This window comes from Aegilops tauschii, chromosome 6, assembly GCF_002575655.3.
Source record: "Aegilops tauschii subsp. strangulata cultivar AL8/78 chromosome 6, Aet v6.0, whole genome shotgun sequence".
Lineage (NCBI taxonomy): Eukaryota > Viridiplantae > Streptophyta > Magnoliopsida > Poales > Poaceae > Aegilops > Aegilops tauschii.
In genome coordinates, this window is record NC_053040.3 from 380,465,015 (window position 1) to 380,487,046 (window position 22,032).

The 22,032-nt window shown below is 45.7% G+C and overlaps 1 protein-coding gene across 1 annotated transcript; it reads left to right on the top strand.

Moving 5' to 3' along the window:
- Positions 1-17,871: 17,871 nt before the first annotated feature.
- LOC109744849 (pectin acetylesterase 8) lies at positions 17,872-21,897 on the top strand. Its single transcript, XM_020303994.4, has 12 exons — positions 17,872-18,390; positions 18,474-18,556; positions 18,652-18,781; positions 18,948-19,027; positions 19,260-19,346; positions 19,440-19,564; positions 20,460-20,520; positions 20,766-20,819; positions 20,920-20,997; positions 21,094-21,193; positions 21,278-21,423; positions 21,526-21,897. The coding sequence occupies exons 1-12, from the start codon at positions 18,186-18,188 to the stop codon at positions 21,622-21,624; spliced, it is 1,248 nt and encodes a 415-aa protein (XP_020159583.1). The 5' UTR covers positions 17,872-18,185; the 3' UTR covers positions 21,625-21,897.
- Positions 21,898-22,032: the final 135 nt, after the last annotated feature.

Consider the following 22,032-nt stretch of genomic DNA (forward strand, 5'->3'; position numbering starts at 1 on the left):
GCAGAACTTGGAGGTGCCATACGTTCGATGCTTGATCGGTCGGAACGAGAAGAAGTTCGACTACATCAACCGCGTTGTCAAACGATTCCGCTTTCGGTCTACGAGGGTACGTGGACACACTCTCCCCCTCTCGTTGCTATGCATCTCCTAGATAGATCTTGCGTGAGCATAGGAAATTCTTGAAATTGATGCTACGTTCCCCGACACATAAATCCACCCTCTCGACCTACCGGAGCCATTTGCTCTCTCCTCTCTTCTTCCTCCTCTGCGACAGATGTCTTGCAGCTCCGCCGCCACCCTTCCTCCGCGGCTGTTCTGACCCCCTGCGTCATCAGGGTCGGTACAATAGTCCTCTCTCTCGTGCTCGCTGCCGGGGATGTCGTTGCCGGCCCGGACGCCACCGCGGTACGTCCGGCAACTCTCAGGCTGCCCCTTGCGCTCTATGTGTTTGACACATTGTTTGACCCATGTTTTATGATTTGTTTATAGGGAAAATGATGAATTCAGTTGCTTCGTCGGACAAGGAGTATGGATCGATGGAGCTTGATCAAATGATTCAAGATGAGTTCTTCGATTCGACAAAGAAGTGGACATGATCATGCTCATGAGCATGCAAGATGAAATGGACCGGCCGGTGGATAATATTCTCGACTTCAAGGGCTCAATCAAAGAAAGAAGAGTGGTCAATCAGGATAGGGCCTTAGGAGCACGGCTACTGCCCATGGACTACTTTGCTCCAAACCCAACTTTCTCAAATGATCCATGGTTTCGTCGCCATTTTCGCATGTAGAAACCATTAGTTTTGTGCATTATGGAGGGAGTGGAGGCATAAGATGACTACTTCAAGCTCCCAAGGGATTGTTGTGACCAACTTTCTTTCTATGCTAAGCAGAAATGCATGGCTACTTTGAGAATGCTTGCACTTGGTACCGCCGAAGATGCTGCTGGTGAGATGTTCGGATGTGGGAGAACACATGTCTGAAGACTACTATCAAGTTTGCCCGCGTCACGATGCTGAAGGAAATATGCCCTAGAGGCAATAATAAAGTATTATTTATTTCCTTGTATCATGATAAATGTTTATTATTCATGCTAGAATTGTATTAACCGAAAACATAATACATGTGTGAATATATAGACAAACAGAGTGTCACTAGTATGCCTCTACTTGACTAGCTCGTTAATCAAAGATGGTTATGTTTCCTAGCCATAGACATAAGTTGTCATTTGAGTAACGAGATCACCTCATTAGGATAATGACGTGATTGACTTGACCCATTCCGTTAGCTTAGCACTCGATCGTTTAGTATGTTGCTATTGCTTTCTTCATGACTTATACATGTTCCTATGACTATGAGATTATGCAACTCCCATTTACCGGAGGAACACTTTGTGTGCTACCAAACGTCACAACGTAAATGGGTGATTATAAAGGTGCTCTACAGGTGTCTCCAAAGGTACTTGTTGGGTTGGCGTATTTCGAGATTAGGATTTGTCACTCCAATTGTCGGAGAGGTATCTTTGGGCCCACTCGGTAATGCACATCACTATAAGCCTTGCAAGCATTGTGACTAATGAGTTAGTTGCGGGATGATGTATTACGGAACGAGTAAAGAGACTTGCCGGTAACGAGATTGAACTAGGTATCGAGATACCGACGATCGAATCTCGAGCAAGTAACATACCGATGACAAAGGGAACAACGTATGTTGTTATGCGGTCTGACCGATAAAGATCTTCGTAGAATATGTGGGAGCCAATATGGGCATCCAGGTCCCGCTATTGGTTATTGACCGGAGACGTGTCTCGGTCATGTCTACATAGTTCTCGAACCCGTAGGGTCCGCACGCTTAACGTTAAGATGACAGTTTTATTGAGTTTTGATGTACCGAAGGAGTTCGGAGTCCCGGATGAGATCGGGGATATGACGAGGAGTCTCGAAATGGTCGAGACGTAAACATCGATATATTGGACGGCTATATTCGGACTTCGGAAAGGTTCCGAGTGATTCGGGTATTTTTCGAAGTACCGAAGAGTTACGGGAATACGTATTGGGCCTTATTGGGTCATACGGGAAAGAAGGAAAAGGGCCTCAAGGGTGGCCGCACCCCTCCCCTTGGTCTGGTCCGAATTGGACTAGGGAAAGGGGGCGCCCCCTTCCTTCCTTCTCTTTTTCCCTTCCTCTTTTCCTATTCCATATGGGAGGTGGAATCCTACTAGGACTAGGGAGTCCTAGTAGGACTCCACACTTGATGCGCCCCCTCCTAGGGCCGGCCTCCTCCTCCCTTGCTCCTTTATATACGGGGGCAGGGGCACCCCAAAGGCACAACAATTGATCCTTGAGATCTCTTAGCCGTGTGCGGTGCCCCCCTCCACCATATTACACCTCGATAATACCGTTGCGGAGCTTAGGCGAAGCCCTGCGTCGGTGGAACATCATCATCGTCACCACGCCGTCGTGCTGACGAAACTCTCCCTCAACACTCGGCTGGATCGGAGTTCGAGGGACGTCATCGAGCTGAACGTGTGTAGAACTCGGAGGTGCCGTACGTTCGGTACTTGATCGGTCGGATCGTGAAGACGTACGACTACATCAACCGCGTTGTGATAACGCTTCCGCTATCGGTCTACGAGGGTACGTGGATAACACTCTCCCCTCTCGTTGCTATGCATTACCATGATCTTGCGTGTGCGTGGGAATTTTTTCGAAATTACTACGTTCCCCAACAGTGGCATCCGAGCCTGGTTTTATGTGTAGATGTCATATGCACGAGTAGAACACAAGTGAGTTGTGGGTGATATAAGTCATACCGCTTACCAGCATGTCATACTTTGGTTCGGCGGTATTGTTGGATGAAGCGGCCCGGACCGACATTACGCGTACGCTTACGCGAGACTGGTTCTTCCGACGTGCTTTGCATAGAGGTGGCTGGCGGGTGTCAGTTTCTCCAACTTTAGTTGAACCGAGTGTGGCTACGCCCGGTCCTTGCGAAGGTTAAAACAACACCAACTTGACAAACTATCGTTGTGGTTTTGATGCGTAGGTAAGAACGGTTCTTGCTCAGCCCGTAGCAGCCACGTAAAACTTGCAACAACAAAGTAGAGGACGTCTAACTTGTTTTTGCAGGGCATGTTGTGATGTGATATGGTCAAGGCATGATGCTATATTTTATTGTATGAGATGATCATGTTTTGTAACCGAGTTATCGGCAACTGGCAGGAGCCATATGGTTGTCGTTTTATTGTATGCAATGCAATCGCCATGTAATGCTTTACTTTATCACTAAGCGATAGCGATAGTCGTAGAAGCATAAGATTGACGAGACGACAACGATGCTACGATGGAGATCAAGGTGTCGCGCCGGTGACGATGGTGATCATGACGGTGCTTCGGAGATGGAGATCACAAGCACGGTGCTTCGGAGATGGAGATCACAAGCACAAGATGATGATGGCCATATCATATCACTTATATTGATTGCATGTGATGTTAATCCTTTATGCATCTTATCTTGCTTTGTTTGACGGTAGCATTATAAGATGATCCTTCACTAAATTATCAAAGTATAAGTGTTCTCCCTGAGTATGCACCGTTGCGAAAGTTCTTCGTGCTGAGACACCACGTGATGATCGGGTGTGATAGGCTCTACGTTCAAATACAGCGGGTGCAAAACAGTTGCACACGCGGAATACTCAGGTTAAACTTGACGAGCCTAGCATATAACAGATATGGCCTCGGAACACGGAGACCGAAAGGTCGAGCGTGAATCATATAGTAGATATGATCAACATAGTGATGTTCACCATTGAAACTACTCCATCTCATGTGATGATCGGACATGGTTTAGTTGATATGGATCACGTGATCACTTAGAGGATTAGAGGGATGTCTATCTAAGTGGGAGTTCTTAAGTAATATGATTAATTGAACTTAAATTTATCATGAACTTAGTCCTGATAGTATTTTGCAAATTATGTTGTAGATCAATAGCTCACGTTGTTGCTTCCCTGTGTTTATTTTTGATATGTTCCTAGAGAAAAATTATGTTGAAAGATGTTAGTAGCATAGATGCGGATTGGATCCGTGATCTGAGGATTATCCTCATTGCTGCACAGAAGAATTATGTCCTTGATGCACCGCTAGGTGACAGACCTATTGCAGGAGCAGATGCAGACGTTATGAACGTTTGGCTAGCTCAATATGATGACTACTTGATAGTTTAGTGCACCATGCTTAACGGCTTAGAATCAGGACTTTAAAGACGTTTTAAACGTCATGGACCATATAAAATGTTCCAGGAGTTGAAGTTAATATTTCAAGAAAATACCCGAGTTGAGAGATATGAAGTCTCCAACAAGTTCTATGGCTAAAAGATGGAGGAGAATCGCTCAACTAGTGAGCATGTGCTCAGATTGTCTGGGTACTACAATCGCTTGAACCAAGTGGGAGTTAATCTTCCAGATAAAATAGTGATTGACAGAATTCTCTAGTCACCATCACCAAGTTAGTAGAACTTCGTGATGAACTATAATATGCAAGGGATGACGAAAGTAATTCCCGAGCTCTTCGTGATGCTGAAATCGACGAAGGTAGAAATCAAGAAAAACATCAAGTGTTGATGGTTAACAAGACAACTAGTTTCAAGAAAAGGGCAAAGGGAAGAAGGGGAACTTCAAAAAGAACGGCAAGCAAGTTGCTACTCAAGTGAAGAAGCCCAAGTCTGTACCTAAGCCTGAGACTAAGTGCTTCTACTGCAAAGGGACTGGTCACTGGAGGCGGAACTGCCCCAAGTATTTGGTGGATAAGAAGGATGGCAAAGTGAACAAAGGTATATTGGATATACATGTTATTGATGTGTACTTACTAATGTTTATAGCAACCCCTCAGTATTTGATACTGGTTCAGTTGCTAAAGAGTAGTAACTCGAAAACGGGAGTTGCAGAATAAACAGAGACTAGTAAAAGGCGAGGTGACGATGTGTGTTGGAAGTAGTTCCAAGATTGATATGATCATCATCGCACACTCCCTATACTTTCGGGATTAGTGTTGAAACTAAATAAGTGTTATTTGGTGTTTGCGTTGAGCATGAATATGATTTGATCATATTTATTGCAATACGGTTATTCATTTAAGTTAGAGAACAATTGTTGTTCTGTTTACATGAATAAAAACCTTCTATGGTCATACACACCAACGAAAATGGTTTGTTGGATCTCGATCGTAGTGATACACATATTCATAATAATGAAGCCAAAAGATGCAAAGTTAATAATGATAGTGCAACTTATTTGTGGCACTGCCGTTTAGGTCATATTGGTGTAAAGCGCATGAAGAAACTCCATACTGATGGGATTTTGGAATCACTTGATTATGAATCACTTGATGCTTGCGAACCGTGCCTCATGGGCAAGATGACTGAAACGCCGTTCTCCGAAACTATGGAGAGAGCAACAGATTTGTTGGAAATCATACATACAGATGTATGTGGTCCGATGAATATTGAGGCTCATAGCAGGTATCATTATTTTCTGACCTTCACAGATGATTTGAGCAGATATGGGTATATCTACTTAATGAAACAGAAGTCTGAAACATTTGAAAAGTTCATATAATTTCAGAGTGAAGCGGAAAATCATCGTAACAAGAAAATAAAGTTTCTACGATCTGATCGTGGAGAAGAGTATTTGAGTTACGAGTTTGGCCTTCAGTTAAAACAATGTGAAATTGTTTCACTACTCACGCCACCTGGAACACCACAGTGTAATGGTGTGTCCGAACATCGTAACCGTACTTTATTAGATATGGTGCAATATATGATGTCTCTTACCGATCTACCACTATCGTTTTGGGGTTATGCATTAGAGACAGCTACATTCACGTTAAATAGGGCACCATCAAAATCCGTTGAGACGACGCCTTATGAACTGTGGTTTGGCAAGAAACCAAAGTTGTCGTTTCTTAAATTTTGGGGTTGCGATGCTTATGTGAAAAGGTTTCATCCTGATAAGCTCAAACCCAAATCGGAGAAATGTGTCTTCATAGGATACCCAAAGGAGACAGTTGGGTAAACCTTCTATCACAGATCCGAAGGCAAGACATTCGTTGCTTAGTATGGATCCTTTCTAGAGAAGGAGTTTCTCTCGAAAGAAGTGAGTGGGAGGAAAGTAGAACTTGATGAGGTAACTGTACCTGCTCCCTTATTGGAAAGTAGTTCATCACAGAAATCTGTTCCTGTGACTCCTACACCAATTAGTGAGGAAGTTAATGATGATGAACATGTAACTTCAGATCAAGTTACTACCAAACCTCGTAGGTAAACCAGAGTAAGATCCGCACCAGAGTGGTGCGGTAATCCTGTTCTGAAGATCATGTTACTAGACCATGACAAACCTACGAACTATGAAGAAGCAATGGTGAGCCCAAATTCCGCAAAATGGCTTGAGGCCATGAAATCTGAGATGAGATCCATGTATGAGAACAAAGTACGGACTTTGATTGATTTGCCCAATGATCGGCGAGTCATTGAGATTAAATGGATCTTCAAGAGGAAGACGGACGCTGACAGTAGCTAGAATTGTCGCAAAAAGGTTTTTCGACAAGTTCAAGGTGTTGACTACGATGAGAGTTTCTCACTCGTATCTATGCTTAAGTCTGTCTGAATCATGTTAGCAATTGCCGCATTTTATGAAATATGGCAAATGGATAAACAAAACTACATTCCTTAATGGATTTATTAAAGAAGAGTTGTATATGATGCAACCAGGAGGTTTTGTCAATCCTAAAAGTGCTAACAAAATATGCAAGCTCCAGCGATCCATCTATGGACTGGTGCAAGCATCTGGGAGTTGGAATATACACTTTGATAAGTTGATCAAAGGATATAGTGTTATACAGACTTGCGGTGAAGCCTGTATTTACAAGAAAGTGAGTGGGAGCACTACAACATTTCTGATAAGTATATGTGAATGACATATTGTTGATCGGAAATAATGTAGAATTATTCTGCAAAGCATAAAGGAGTGTTTGAAAGGAGTTTTTCAAAAGAAAGACCTCGGTGAAGCTGCTTACATATTGAGCATCAAGATCTATAGAGATAGATCAAAACGCTTGATAAGTTTTTTCAATGAGTACATACCTTAACAAGATTTTGAAGTAGTTCAAAATAGAACAGTCAAAGAAAGAGTTATTGCCTATGTTACAAGGTGTGAAATTGAGTAAGACTCAAAGCCCGACCACGGCAGAAGATAGAAAGAGAATGAAAGTCATTCCCTATGCCTTGGCCATAGCTTCTATAAAGTATGCCATGCTGTGTACCAGATCTATTGGATACCCTACACTGATTTTGGCAAGGGAGTACAATAGTGATCTAGGAGTAGATCACTGGACAGCGGTCAAAATTATCCTTAGTGGAATAAGGAAATGTTTCTCGATTATGGAAGTGACAAAAGGTTCGTCGTAAAGGGTTACGTCGATGCAAGTTTTGACACTAAATCTAGATGACTCTAAGTCTCGGTCTAGATCTATATCGAAAGTGGGAGCAATTAGCTAGAGTAGCTCCGTGCAGAGCATTGTAGACATAGAAATTTGCAAAATCCTTACGGATCTGAATGTGACAGACCCGTTGACTAAAATTATCTCACAATCAAAACATGATCACACCTTAGTACTCTTTGGGTGTTAATCACATAGCGATGTGAACTAGATTATTGACTCTAGTAAACCCTTTGAGTGTTGGTCACATAGAGATGTGAACTATGGGTGTTAATCACATGGTGATGTGAATTATTGATGTTAAATCACATGGCGATGTGAACTAGATTATTGACTCTAATACAAGTGGGAGACTGGAGGAAATATGCCCTAGAGGCAATAATAAAGTATTATTTATTTCCTTGTATCATGATAAATGTTTATTATTCATGCTAGAATTGTATTAAACGGAAACATAATACATGTGTGAATATATAGACAAACAGAGTGTCACTAGTATGCCTCTACTTGACTAGCTCGTTAATCAAAGATGGTTATGTTTCCTAGCCATAGACATAAGTTGTCATTTGAGTAACGAGATCACCTCATTAGGAGAATGACGTGATTGACTTGACCCATTCCGTTAGCTTAGCACTCGATCGTTTAGTATGTTGCTATTGCTTTCTTCATGACTTATACATGTTCCTATGACTATGAGATTATGCAACTCCCGTTTACCGGAGGAACACTTTATGTGCTACCAAACGTCACAACGTAAATGGGTGATTATAAAGGTGCTCTACAGGTGTCTCCAAAGGTACTTGTTGGGTTGGCGTATTTCGAGATTAGGATTTGTCACTCCAACAATCGGAGAGGTATCTCTGGGCCCACTCGGTAATGCACATCACTATAAGCCTTGCAAGCATTGTGACTAATGAGTTAGTTGCGGGATGATGTATTACGGAACGAGTAAAGAGACTTGCCGGTAACGAGATTGAACTAGGTATCGAGATACCGACGATCGAATCTCGAGCAAGTAACATACCGATGACAAAGGGAACAACGTATGTTGTTATGCGGTCTGACCGATAAAGATCTTCGTAGAATATGTGGGAGCCAATATGGGCATCCAGGTCCCGCTATTGGTTATTGACCGGAGACGTGTCTCGGTCATGTCTACATAGTTCTCGAACCCGTAGGGTCCGCACGCTTAACGTTACGATGACAGTTTTATTGAGTTTTGATGTACCGAAGGAGTTCGGAGTCCCGGATGAGATCGGGGATATGACGAGGAGTCTCGAAATGGTCGAGACATAAAAATTGATATATTGGACGACTATATTCGGACTTCGGAAAGGTTCCGAGTGATTCGGGTATTTTTCGGAGTACCGGAGAGTTACGGGAATACGTATTGGGCCTTATTGGGCCATACGGGAAAGAAGGAAAAGGGCCTCAAGGGTGGCCGCACCCCTCCCCTTGGTCTGGTCCGAATTGGACTAGGGAAAGGGGGCGCCCCCTTCCTTCCTTCTCTTTTTCCCTTCCTCTTTTCCTATTCCATATGGGAGGTGGAATCCTACTAGGACTAGGGAGTCCTAGTAGGACTCCACACTTGGTGCGCCCCCTCCTAGGGCCGGCCTCCTCCTCCCTTGCTCCTTTATATACGGGGGCAGGGGGCACCCCAAAGGCACAACAATTGATCCTTGAGATCTCTTAGCCGTGTGCGGTGCCCCCCTCCACCATATTACACCTCGATAATACCGTTGCGGAGCTTAGGCGAAGCCCTGCGTCGGTGGAACATCATCATCGTCACCACGCCGTCGTGCTGACGAAACTCTCCCTCAACACTCGGCTGGATCGGAGTTCGAGGGACGTCATCGAGCTGAACGTGTGTAGAACTCGGAGGTGCCGTACGTTCGGTACTTGATCGGTCGGATCGTGAAGACGTACGACTACATCAACCGCGTTGTGATAACGCTTCCGCTATCGGTCTACGAGGGTACGTGGATAACACTCTCCCCTCTCGTTGCTATGCATCACCATGATCTTGCGTGTGCGTAGGAATTTTTTTGAAATTACTACGTTCCCCAACAGGTGCAGGTGTCTGGGGAAGAGTATCTGAGAGAACCAAATGTGCGGGACATAGAAAAGTTGTTGGCTATTGGAGAGGCCAGAGGGTTTTCAAGAATGTCTGAATCAATTGATCGCATGCATTGACAATGGAAGAACTGCCCAAAGGTTTGCAGTGAATGTATCAAGGTCACACCAAAGAGGCCACCATCATACTGGAAGTGGCACCACATGACTTATGGATTTGACAAGCTTTCTTTGGAATGTCAGGTTCTCATAACGACGTCAATGTGCTTCAACGATCTCCCGTGTTCAGGAGGCTTTGTAATGGGGAATCGTCGCCGTGCAACTACACTGTCAATGTCCGTGACTATAGCATGGGATACTACCTTGCCAATGGCATCTATCCTCAGTGGGGGGCGTTTGTGAAGACCATATAACCACATGACAACAAACAAAACCACGTTGCATCAATGCAGGAAGCATCTAGAAAGGATGTGGAGAGGGCATTTCGGAGTGCTTCAAGCTCGTTGGGGAATTGTTCGTGGAGCTGCAATGATGTGGGAAACAGAAACTTTGTGGCAACTGATGATATGTCGTGTTATTTTTGCACAATATGATTGTCGAGAATGAGGATGATAGTGTTGGTCAAACCAATGATTTTGAAGCGCCTGAAGAACAAGTTCAAATCCCGGAAGATCAAAATGCAAATGAGCTTATGAACTCTCTGCAGATGCATCAGAATCTTAGAGATCATCAGTTGCACGCGCAGCTACCCAGTGATCCTGTGGAGCATATGTGGACCCACAATGGAAATCAAAGAGCTAATGTTTAAGTTGTGCACTTACAATAAATTTTATGCAAGAACTATGTATTTTGTTACCAAGATTTTTTATTTACGTGTGACATTGATAGAAGTGCATGGATTTGCATATATTTAAAAGTCCGGATTTGAGATATGTAGATGCTTGACACGAGATACGAGGGGCCGTTCGGAACGTATAGAGGCCAGATTTGCTAAGTCCCGTTGTAGATACTTTTATCCTAACTAGTAAGATGCCCGTGCTACGCTACGGGGTCACAAAAGATCATATGAAACATTGTTGTTTATTTAAATTATTTCCAAGATCCAATTCATTGCTATGTTCCGAAAAAAAAGTTCCTAGACATTGATCAAATGATGTTATATTGTTGATAGGTAGGCATCGAGCACAACCAAACATATGGTTTCCGGCCGCCTTTTTAGTAGAAGCCATTCTTTCTTGCAAAGAACCCATTTCTATACACTATTTCGAGCAAAAATTGATGGAATTCCACATCTATTGCCATTTGATTCAAGATAAGAACTTGTCTCCTTAGAGATTACATATACTGTTCGTCCAAGCCAAACCTTCTCTTCACCATCTTGACCTTGCAGGAAGACTTTTTGTTCTCCTTAGTCCTTACTCAGTTCTCTCATTACTGACTGCAAATAGAAAATCTGACCACACATTTGGCAATCAGGACGACACTGCCAGCTTTTTCTCCGAATCCAAGAGAACTCAGCATGATGAGAGTGTTGGGGAACGTAGCAATAATTCAAATTTTTCTACGCATCACCAAGAACAATCTATGGAGTCTTCTAGCAACGAGAGGGAAAAGAGTGCATCTACATACCCTTGTAGATCGCGAGCGGAAGCGTTCAAGTGAACGGGGTTGATGGAGTCGTACTCGTCGTGATCCAAATCACCGATGATCCTAGCGCCGAACGACGGCACCTCCGCGTTCAACACACGTACGGAGCAGCGACGTCTCCTCCTTCTTGATCCAGCAAGGGGGAGGAGAAGTTGATGGAGATCCAGCAGCACGATGGCGTGGTGGTGGAAGTAGCGGGATCCCGGCAGGGCTTCGCCAAGCGCAAGCGGGGAGGAAGAGGTGTCACGGGAGGGAGGGAGGCGCCAGGGCTTGGGGTGCTGCTCCCATGCGCCTCCCCACTATATATAGGGGTGGAGGGGGCTGGTTTCTTGCCCTCCAAGTCCATTGGGGCGTTGGCAAAGGTGGGGGGAAGAAATCCCATCATTTCCCTTCCCCACCGATTGTTATCCCCCTTTTTTAGGGATCTTGATCTTATCCCTTCGGGATATGATCTTATTCCTTCTAAGGTGGGATCTTGGTGCGCCTTGACCAGGGGTGTGGGGCCTTGCCCCCACTACCCACGTTCATGTGGGTCCCCCCATGCAGGTGGGCCCCACTTCGGAACCTTCTAGAACCTTCCCGGTACAATACCGAAAAATCCCGAACATTTTCTGGTGGCCAAAATAGGACTTCCCATATATAAATCTTTACCTCCGGACCATTCCGGAACTCCTCGTGATGTCCGGGATCTCATCCGGGACTCCGAACAACTTTCGGTTAACCGCATACTAATATCTCTACAACTCTAGCGTCACCGAACCTTAAGTGTGTAGACCCTACGGGTTCGGGAGACATGCAGACATGACCGAGACGACTCTCCGGTCAATAACCAACAGCGGGATCTGGATACCCATGTTGTCTCCCACATGTTCCATGATGATCTCATCGGATGAACCACGATGTCGAGGATTCAATCAATCCTGTATACAATTCCCTTTGTCAATCGGTACGTTACTTGCCCGAGATTCGATCGTCGGTATCCCAATACCTTGTTCAATCTTGTTACCGGCAAGTCACTTTACTCGTACCGTAATGCATGATCCCGTGACCAAAAACTTGGTCACATTGAGCTTATTATGATGATGCATTACCGAGTGGGCCCATAGATACCTCTCCGTCATACGGAGTGACAAATCCCAGTCTCGATTCGTGCCAACCCAACAGACACTTTCGGAGATACCCGTAGTGCACCTTTATAGCCACCCAGTTACGTTGTGACGTTTGGCACACCCAAAGCACTCCTATGGTATCCGGGAGTTGCACAATCTCATGGTCTAAGGAAATGATACTTGACATTTGGAAAAGCTCTAGCAAACGAACTACACGATCTTGTGCTATGCTTAGGATTGGGTCTTGTCCATCACATCATTCTCCTAATGATGTGATCCCGTTATCAATGACATCCAATGTCCATAGTCAGGAAACCATGACTATCTTTTGATCAACGAGCTAGTCAACTAGAGGCTCACTAGGGACATGTTGTGGTCTATGTATTCACACATGTATTACGGTTTCCAGTTAATACAATTATAGCATGAACAACAGACAATTATCATGAACAAGGAAATACAGTAATAACCATTTTATTATTGCCTCTAGGGCATATTTCCAACAGAGAGGAAACACATTATACATAATTTGCATACATACGAGAGTATATTAAAATTCAAAAGTGTTGCATGTACATGAATAATTGATTCCGCAATATAGAAAACATCATAAATGCCAGTCATCCGAAGTTTATTCATACAATGTAAATATCTGACACATGACATGCAAGAACTGAGCTCCAACACAGATTCTAGTGTAGTAATCAGTGCCTTCATCTCTAACCGTCCTCTTTTTTCTATGTTCCAATCCTAGGTTAGTGTAGCCATGCATACTACATAATACCGTATTAAAAGAAATCACATGTCCCTGAGAAGACAATTCAATATGGTGATATCAGTTTCCCTCTTTCTTCTCATGTCCTCCTGCCAAACACTCAAGCATATCAAGCATTATAACTGTGTAAATATTAATGAAGAAACAAAACATGTTGTGATCTGGAAGAAAAAAATTGGTGCTCTTAAGTCTTAAAACACTTCCATGGGCACCACTTTTTCTAGCACAAATCACTAAATATGTTGTTTCTTCAGGAAAAAAATGTATTTTGTTAGAAGATACAAATATGTTTGTTGCAAAAAGTTCAGACTTTTCTATTCTTTTTTTTTGTTTCACACCGTTCATCCTAGAGCTGCTTTGGCTCCATATTGAATATTCGACTTTATTGTCAGCACTCACAATTCCCTCAAAGTCTCTCTGCTCTCTCTATCACCCAAGGTGGAAGAAGAATAGAGGAAGAACACTGAAGGTTTGTGCAGCGCTCTGAATGCTGCTTTTCTGTTTCACTTTTATTATCTCTAACAGAAAACAAACATGCCGCAGGTCTTGCCCTCTTACCGGATCGTGCCATCCCATGACCGAGAACAAGTCCTTACAGGCCTACAAACGCGCCTCGGGATCGTACATCCCACGTCCTCAGGCGTCGCTAACAGTTTAACTGAAACTACTGAAGAAAACTGCTAACTGAAACTACTGACGAAAGCTGCAGCTAGAAAAACGCTGCCAAACTACTAATCAAGCCACACTGGTTTATTTGCTAACATTTATATCGCTGAATCTTAAGAAAAACAAAGAATAAGCTAGTCTAGGGGAAAATCCAGTTTGTGAGGTTAACTTTGCATGACGGTTCTAACCAAAAGCTAAGAATCAAATAATTGATGTATTCCTTTTTCTTTTGAGAAGGCAAGTTATGATTAGATTTCATGAGACACCTCAAAATTATCATTCAGCTTCTCAAGACGAGCATCTGATGTGGCCCCGACCAAACAATACTAAAGTTTTTCAATACTAATTAAAATAACATGACACATACCTTGTTCAAAAAATATTCTAAAAATTATGCAGGTTCACGTAGGTATATGAGTCTGAAGTCATATATTGTCTTAGGAAAAAATACACAGTTTCCCATGGGATTCTAATCATACAGACGTTATAGAATATCAAATTTTACTTGCGGAGAATTAAAACTGATATATGAACTCATAGGGGTTTAGGGTAACACACGATGAGAAGGAAGGCACATGTTGAAGTCGTGAAAAATCTATCTACAAGCAACACAACACTCATTATCGGGCATCTCTCTCAGACCACATATTAGAAGGATATTACTAATGCTGCATACCTTTTTCAATTAGCATTTCCAAATAGAAATCTTCTGCTAGTGGATGCGACGAAGACAATACTGCATGCCATTCTTGCTCCATTAATCTCATACAACTACACAAGTGTATATATGCTGTTTTGTAAAAAAGGATTACTCAGATTCCGTTCAATACACAATAATTAATATACAGGAAGTAAAATTACTTGATACAAGAAAGTGGAAAAGCTTAGCTTTCTTCCTTGTAAGTAGCTCTTGAGATCTTCTCCACTTAAGAAGACATTTAGCAATGCTTGATAACACTGCTCCATTTTCCTTGAGCAATAAATCTGACACAGATCACAATGGGAAAAAAATCTGAATATTGAATAGAAAATCTAGTAACAACCCGAGGGGATGGTTCTCAGTAATTTCCCCAAGGATAAATCTGCAGTTCTCGAGGTACTTCGCAGATCCACGACCAATTAGTTTTTAAACATATTTAGGAGAGGCAATGGTTTCAATCACATAGTTGCACAAATCACTGACAAACTTCTTTGGGTCTGATAGAGAAACACAAAACTTATGGAGGGATGAACGTGGTTGGGATTGGGAATAAACACAGTGGCTTGAGGTAGTTGGCACCGGCAGCCGGGAACGAGTAGTTTGCCACCAGCCGAAATCCTCCGGCGGGTAGCAGTAGGTGGCCGCGCAGCCGGCGGCGTACTTCTGGAGGTCGACGTCGGAGGATACGGGGAGCGGGCGGAAGAGATGGCGATGAGGAGGATGAGGTGGTGCCGGTGCGTGGTGGGGCTACTGCAACAAGAAAGGGAGGAAGCAAGAGAGGCGTCAGGGCACGGACGGCGGTAGCGGCGTACTGTTGGAAATATGCCCTAGAGGCAATAGTAAAATGGTTATTATTGTATTTCCTTGTTCATGATAATTGTCTATTGTTCATGCTATAATTGTATTAACTGGAAACCGTAATACATGTGTGAATACATAGACCACAACATGTCCCTAGTGAGACTCTAGTTGACTAGCTCGTTGATCAATAGATGGTTATGGTTTCCTGACCATGGACATTGGATGTCATTGATAACGGGATCACATCATTAGGAGAATGATGTGATGGACAAGACCCAATCCTAAGCATAGCACAAGATCGTGTAGTTCGTTTGCTAGAGCTTTTCTAATGTCAAGTATCGTTTCCTTAGACCATGAGATTGTGCAACTCCCGGATACTGTAGGAATGCTTTGGGTGTACCAAACGTCACAACGTAACTGGGTGGCTATAAAGGTGCACTACAGGTATCTCCGAAAGTGTCTGGTGGGTTGGCACGAACCGAGACTGGGATTTGTCACTCCGTATGACGGAGAGGTATCTCTGGGCCCACTCGGTAATGCATCATCATAATGAGCTCAGTGTGACTAATGGGTTAGCCACAGGATCATGCGTTACGGAACGAGTAAAGAGACTTGCCGGTAATGAGATTGAACGAGGTATTGGGATACCGACGATCGAATCTTGGGCAAGTAACATACCGATGGATAAAGGGAATTGTATACGGGATTGATTGAATCCCCGACATCGTGGTTCATCCGATGAGATCATCGTGGAACATGTGGGAGCCAACATGGGTATCCAGATCCCGCTGTTGGTTATTGGCCGGAGAACGTCTCGGTCATGTCTGCATGGTTCCCGAACCCATAGGGTCTACACACTTAAGGTTCGGTGACGCTAGAGTTGTTATGGGAAATAGTATGTGGTTACCGAAGGTTGTTCGGAGTCCCGGATGAGATCCCGGACATGACGAGGAGCTTCGAAATGGTCCGGAGGTGAAGATCGGTATATTGGACGAAGGGTATTGGAGTCCGGAATTGTTCCGGGGGTACCAGGCTATGGCCAGCATGTCCGAAAGGGGTTTCGGAGGCCCCGGCAAGCGTTGGGGGGCCTTATGGGCCAAGGGGAAGGGGCAAACCAGCCCACCAAGGGGCTGTGCGCCCCTCCCAACCCCTCTCACGTAACCAGGAGAGGTGGGGGCACCACCCCTAGGGCAGCCGCCCCTCCCGGCTTGGGGGGGCAAGTTTCCTAGGGGGTGGGGGCGCCCAAACCCATCTAGGGTTTCCCCTGGCCGCCGCCTCCTCCTCTAGATCCATCTAGAGGGGCCGGCCCCCTCTCCCCTTCCCCCTATATATAGTGAGGGGGTGGGAGGGCAGCCACAGCCCTTGCCTGGCGCAGCCCTCTCCTCCTCCAACTCCTCCTCCTCCTCCGTAGTGCTTAGCGAAGCTGTGCCGGAGAACCACGAGCTCCATTGCCACCATGTCGTCGTGCTGCTGGAGTTCTCCCTCAACTTCTCCTCTCCCCTTGCTGGATCAAGAAGGAGGAGACGTCCCCGGGCTGTACGTGTGTTGAACGCGGAGGCGCCGTCCGTTCGGCGCTAGATCGGATCTTCCGCGATTTGAATCGCCGTGAGTACGACTTCATCAACCGCGTTCTTGTAACGCTTTCGCTTAGCGATCTTCAAGGGTATGAAGATGCACTCCCTCTCTCTCGTTGCTAGCATCTCCTAGATTGATCTTGGTGACACGTAGGAAAATTTTGAATTATTGCTACGTTCCCCAACACGTACTTGCGGGCATTGGAACCGTAGGAGATGGGGGAGGGGTGTAGGGGATGACGCGGAAGAGGGCGTCGTGGTGGAGATGCTGGGCGATTGTGCTGCGGCACAAGAGGAGGACGAGTCGGCGGACGGGCGACGTCGGCGGCGTATGTGCTTGCCGAGGTCGGCGCCGGAAGAGACGGGCAAAGGGGGCGGAGGAGATGGCCGGCAATGGACTTGACGGCGAGGCTGGGCTCTTGGTGGACTTGATCCAGAGCGAGGGAAATCCGAGAGGCAGTGGAGGAGAGCGGTGACGCGAGATCCAGGCGGCGGAGCTCTGTCTATGGGCGGCCATGGTTGCGGGAGCTCCGAGCTCTGTCTACGGGTGGCCATGGCTGCGGGAGCTCCGAGCTCTGTCTACGGGCGGCTATGGTTGCGGGAGCTCCGAGCTCGGGTGGGGAGGGATCTTCGTCCAATTCAAATCCGGCTGTCGAAAGAGAGGTGAGGGTCGGTGGCGAGGAATTTGGGAGCGCTCTAGAAGACTCGATATCCTTTTCGAGAGAAGGAGAATGGACTCCAGCCTGTTCTTTTACCTGAGAACATCCAGACTGTATAGGTTGTCCCTGCTCTAAAATTCTGTCTAAGCAGAGGGTGTTTTTGCAAAAGTGCAAGTGACACATGGCTTGTCTCGATCTCAGCCATACATTGCCGATCGGGCGGCATAGATGGCGTGAAGGCAGACACGCCATCACCACCAACTCGCATTTTTATAGAAGTAGAGATTAGATTTTTACTCGACGGGTATATGAGGAATGGATACCCATTGCCATCCCCTTCATCCATGGAAAACAAACGTAGGCCGGCACGCACGGCAGGACAAGGAGCAGGACCAAGGGAGCCCCCGGAGCAGCTCGCATTGGGAAGCTCGAGGCAGCAGCGACGTCTGTTCCGCCCCAGTCCTCGGTCTTGCCTTTTTGTCCCTACTGCACAAGAGGAACGGAGAGACCATCCCGTGGCTGCGAGGTTGGCACGAGACGGCGTCTTCCGTCCGTTCCAGCAGGTCCACGTTCCGGTCGCCCTCCGGCCACCATGCTTTCCACCAGGTAATTTCCGGCCTCCCTCTTACCGCCACCATGGTCCAGTCCATGGCTGGCCGGCCCCTCGCTGGCCGGGCATATATGTACGTATGCGTGTGTCCTTCCCTGACCCTCCACCATCTCTTCCTCCTCACGCTCGCTCCTTCCCTGCGGCGGACTCCATGGGGAGCGGAAGCAAGCTCCGGCTCTGGTGCTCGGCGTTCGCCTGCGCGCTGGCGTTCCTCGGGGCACGCGGGGACGACGACCATCTCGTCGACATTACCTACGTCGAGAGCGCCGTGGCCAAGGGAGCAGGTCAGTCTCACCATCGTTGCTAGCTTCTCAGCATCTCAGTTGTCCTAGCCTGACGTGTGTGATCTTGTGAATCGTGCTGCTAGTGTGTCTGGACGGGAGCCCCCCGGCGTACCATCTCGCCCCGGGCTCCGGCTCCGGGGTGAGCAGCTGGTTGGTTCATTTCGAGGTCAGTACGTCAAATTCACTCGTCGCCGTAGCACTTGCTACAGAATTCAGTGCATACCAAGAAAAATGTTGAGCTCGATTCTGTGGCGGCGGCAGGGAGGAGCGTGGTGCAACAACGCGACGACCTGCCTGCACCGGTCGCGCACCCCGTTGGGGTCGTCCAAGGAGATGGCCAGGCAGGCTGCTTTCACCGGGATCTTGAGCAACGCGTCGGATTACAACCCTGGTACACTTCAGCTTCACCACCTGGCCATCCAATCATGTTTTGTGCTCTGCTTTTTTTACCAGGTTTCTAGCAGCAGTTCTAGTCTGCGATTGCCTAGGTTCAATATGTGCTTTTTTTAGTCGGAATTTATGCGCTCAATAATGAGTGCGCAATTTGTCAAAACCAGACTTCTACAACTGGAATAAGGTCAAGGTTCGGTACTGCGACGGCTCGTCTTTCACCGGCGACAAGGAAGAAGTTGATCCTGTGAGCCCGTGCTTCATGCTTTTCTTGATTTTTCTGCTGCTACCGGCATTAGTACCAGTCTGCGTAAAGTCTTTGTTTTATTTTTGCAATCTGAAAATCAGTTGGGTGTGTGCATCCTCGGTGTCACTACTTGATTTTTAAAGATGGTTGTATGCATCGATTGATGCAGAGGTCGGGTGTTTAACCTCCTTTAAAAAAATTACTCTTTACCGATTTTTTTAAATATGGACAGAGCACAAATGTACACTACAGAGGTGCGAGGGTGTGGCAAGCAGTTATAGAAGATCTGCTCGCCAAAGGAATGAACAAAGCTAAAAATGTATGCATTCTTATCAGCACAATATGCCTGGCATGTTCCTAACAACGAAACTGTGGCAGGCGCTAATTTCCTCCTTTTCCAAGGACGTGGCAGGCTCTGATTTCAGGATGTTCTGCTGGTGGACTAACTTCGATACTGCACTGCGACAGGTTTCATCAGCTCCTGCCAGCGGATGCCAATGTTAAATGCCTTTCAGATGCTGGTTTCTTCATCAACGTGTAAGGCAGATAAATCTGAAATGGTTTCATACTTAAACCGTACTTGAACCATACACGTACATGTATCTCTCAAAACCATACTTGAACCATACCCATTTAATGCCATTTTCAGCCCAACCAAAACTAAACCCTCTATTTTTTCCACCCAAACCAATTTAAACCCAATACATAACCGTGGGTTTAAACCCAATACATAGCTATGGGTTTGCTTCAATGTATATATGATTGCACAAATCGACATGTTAAGAAGCAAATGACATAGAAAAGGCATAAGTGCATCTACAACAGTTAGGGAGCAAAGTTATCGTTGAGATACGGTCAACACACAGCAAGAGTCAAAAAGACAATGCCCACAACTGAAAAGCTCACTGACAAGTGTATTAAAACCAATTGCTTAGCTAAAGCACAAGCAAACACATTCGATTTGCATGTTGTGTTTCCCCATAATACAAAATTACATAGTGCATCGCGGCATGTACGCGGATCAAAGATACTCGTTGTCGATGCGTCCTTGCTTATTGCACATAACCAATGCCTAGAAACCGGTTTGGACCCATAGTTTATAGTTGTTAATAACCCAATTGTTTAAGCCCATAACCAACTATACCCAAATTGGTTTCTTCACATACCCAAACCAAAACCAAACTAAAAAAGATTCAGCCCAATAAAACCTGAACCAATCAAACCCAAAGTAAGAACCGAACCGTTTCACCTAGTTTTTTAATAACCATTCTCAGGTTTGAAGGCAGAAGAGCAAAAGCATGCTACTATCTGTTTTTGCCACTTTGTAGATATTATTACTAGGCATTGCAATATATATGGAGAGAGAAGAAAGTGCGTTGCCTTTCTGAATGATTAGTTCCTCGTTTAACACTTGTCATCTCTGCTCTTACAGGAAGGACATTACCGGAGCCAACCACGCTGAGGCATTTTTCAATGATGTAGTTGCAACACATGTATGCACGTTTGACTCCTCTCTTCACCTGATTATTATGTAGATATAACAAACTGTGGCATGATATGAAATTTCCGAGTTGGACTCGAACTTGAACGGAGTGACAATATAAGAATTAAAAAGGCATCATTAAAATATATAGTATACGTATCATTTTGCAGCAGCAACAACAAAAATGGTTTGCGCCTATTTTTTACGTTGTCTCTTCTTGTACCTGATCGCATTGTGTGCAAATACCGTGTACAGGGCTCGGCAAAGAACTTACCATCTTCGTGCACTTCCAAGTTGCCCGCAGGCGTGGTAAGATAATACTAATACTTGCAATGGCTACCACAATTGCACATCTAGAGATCAGACCACGGCCCCTTACAAAAACAAGTTGCTTCTTCCTTGGACGCAGTGCTTTTTTCCTCAGAACGAGGTGCAGCAGATCCAGACGCCTCTGTTCATTCTAAATGCAGCATACGACTCATGGCAGGTTATCATCCGGTAGAAATCTCGCTTGACACTCGCGTCCATCAAGCAAGGCATTCATATTTTTGCTTCTGTTTCCACGTGCCCGCGTCGCATGCAGGTACGGCACATCCTGGTGCCAGAGGGCTCCGATCCTGAGTGGCGAGGCTGCAGGGACGACATAACCCAGTGCTCCACGAAGCAGCTCGAGACCCTGCAGGGTACGTAGGCATTTTACATACTTGGTCGGTCAGCTATACGTTACGTATACTCACCGGAGAACGCACGGTGGTTGGCTGACGCAGGGTTCAGGGACGATTTCCTGGCGGCGCTGGGGGCGAGCGCGTCCGCCGGATCCAGAGGGCTGTTCGTCAACTCGTGCTTCGCGCACTGCCAGTCCGAGACGCAGGACATCTGGTTCGCGCCCGCTTCCCCGGCGCTCGGGGACAGAGTAAACCACCCTCTTCCTTCATCTCGCGCCCTTTAGTTGAGTTTCATCCTGTCCTGGTGTGTGTTTATCTGACGAGAGCTTCCTTCCATGTCTCTGTCGCAGAGAATAGCGGACGCGGTTGGGGACTGGTTCTACAGCCGCAGCGGGTTTCAGAAGACGGACTGCCCCTACCCTTGTGACTCCACCTGCTACACTAATTGATGCACCACCACCACCACTAGTGGTGCCTGGTCCGTCCGTGCTCGCAACCAACCAATGGCCTTGGTTCTATTTATACATTATTACAGGAATAAAAGGTGCAAGTGCCGGCTTCGAACATTAGTTTACAAGTCTAGGCTATTATTCATCAGTGGTTCCGATGTTCCATTGCGATGTTGTCAAATTTATGTACGTATTCCCTCCATTCCAAATTTGAACTAAAATCAACCACGACAAATATTTTGGAACAGAGGGAATACTAATATTTTGTCCGCTGTACTCGAGATCCGCCCTGAATTTATCCCCAGCTCTGGTTCATCTCCCCCAAACCAGGCATGTGTGACCGTAGACAGCAAGCACAACACCCGGTAGACCAGACCGGCTCCGTGCCTCCATCGCCACCCAGCATGT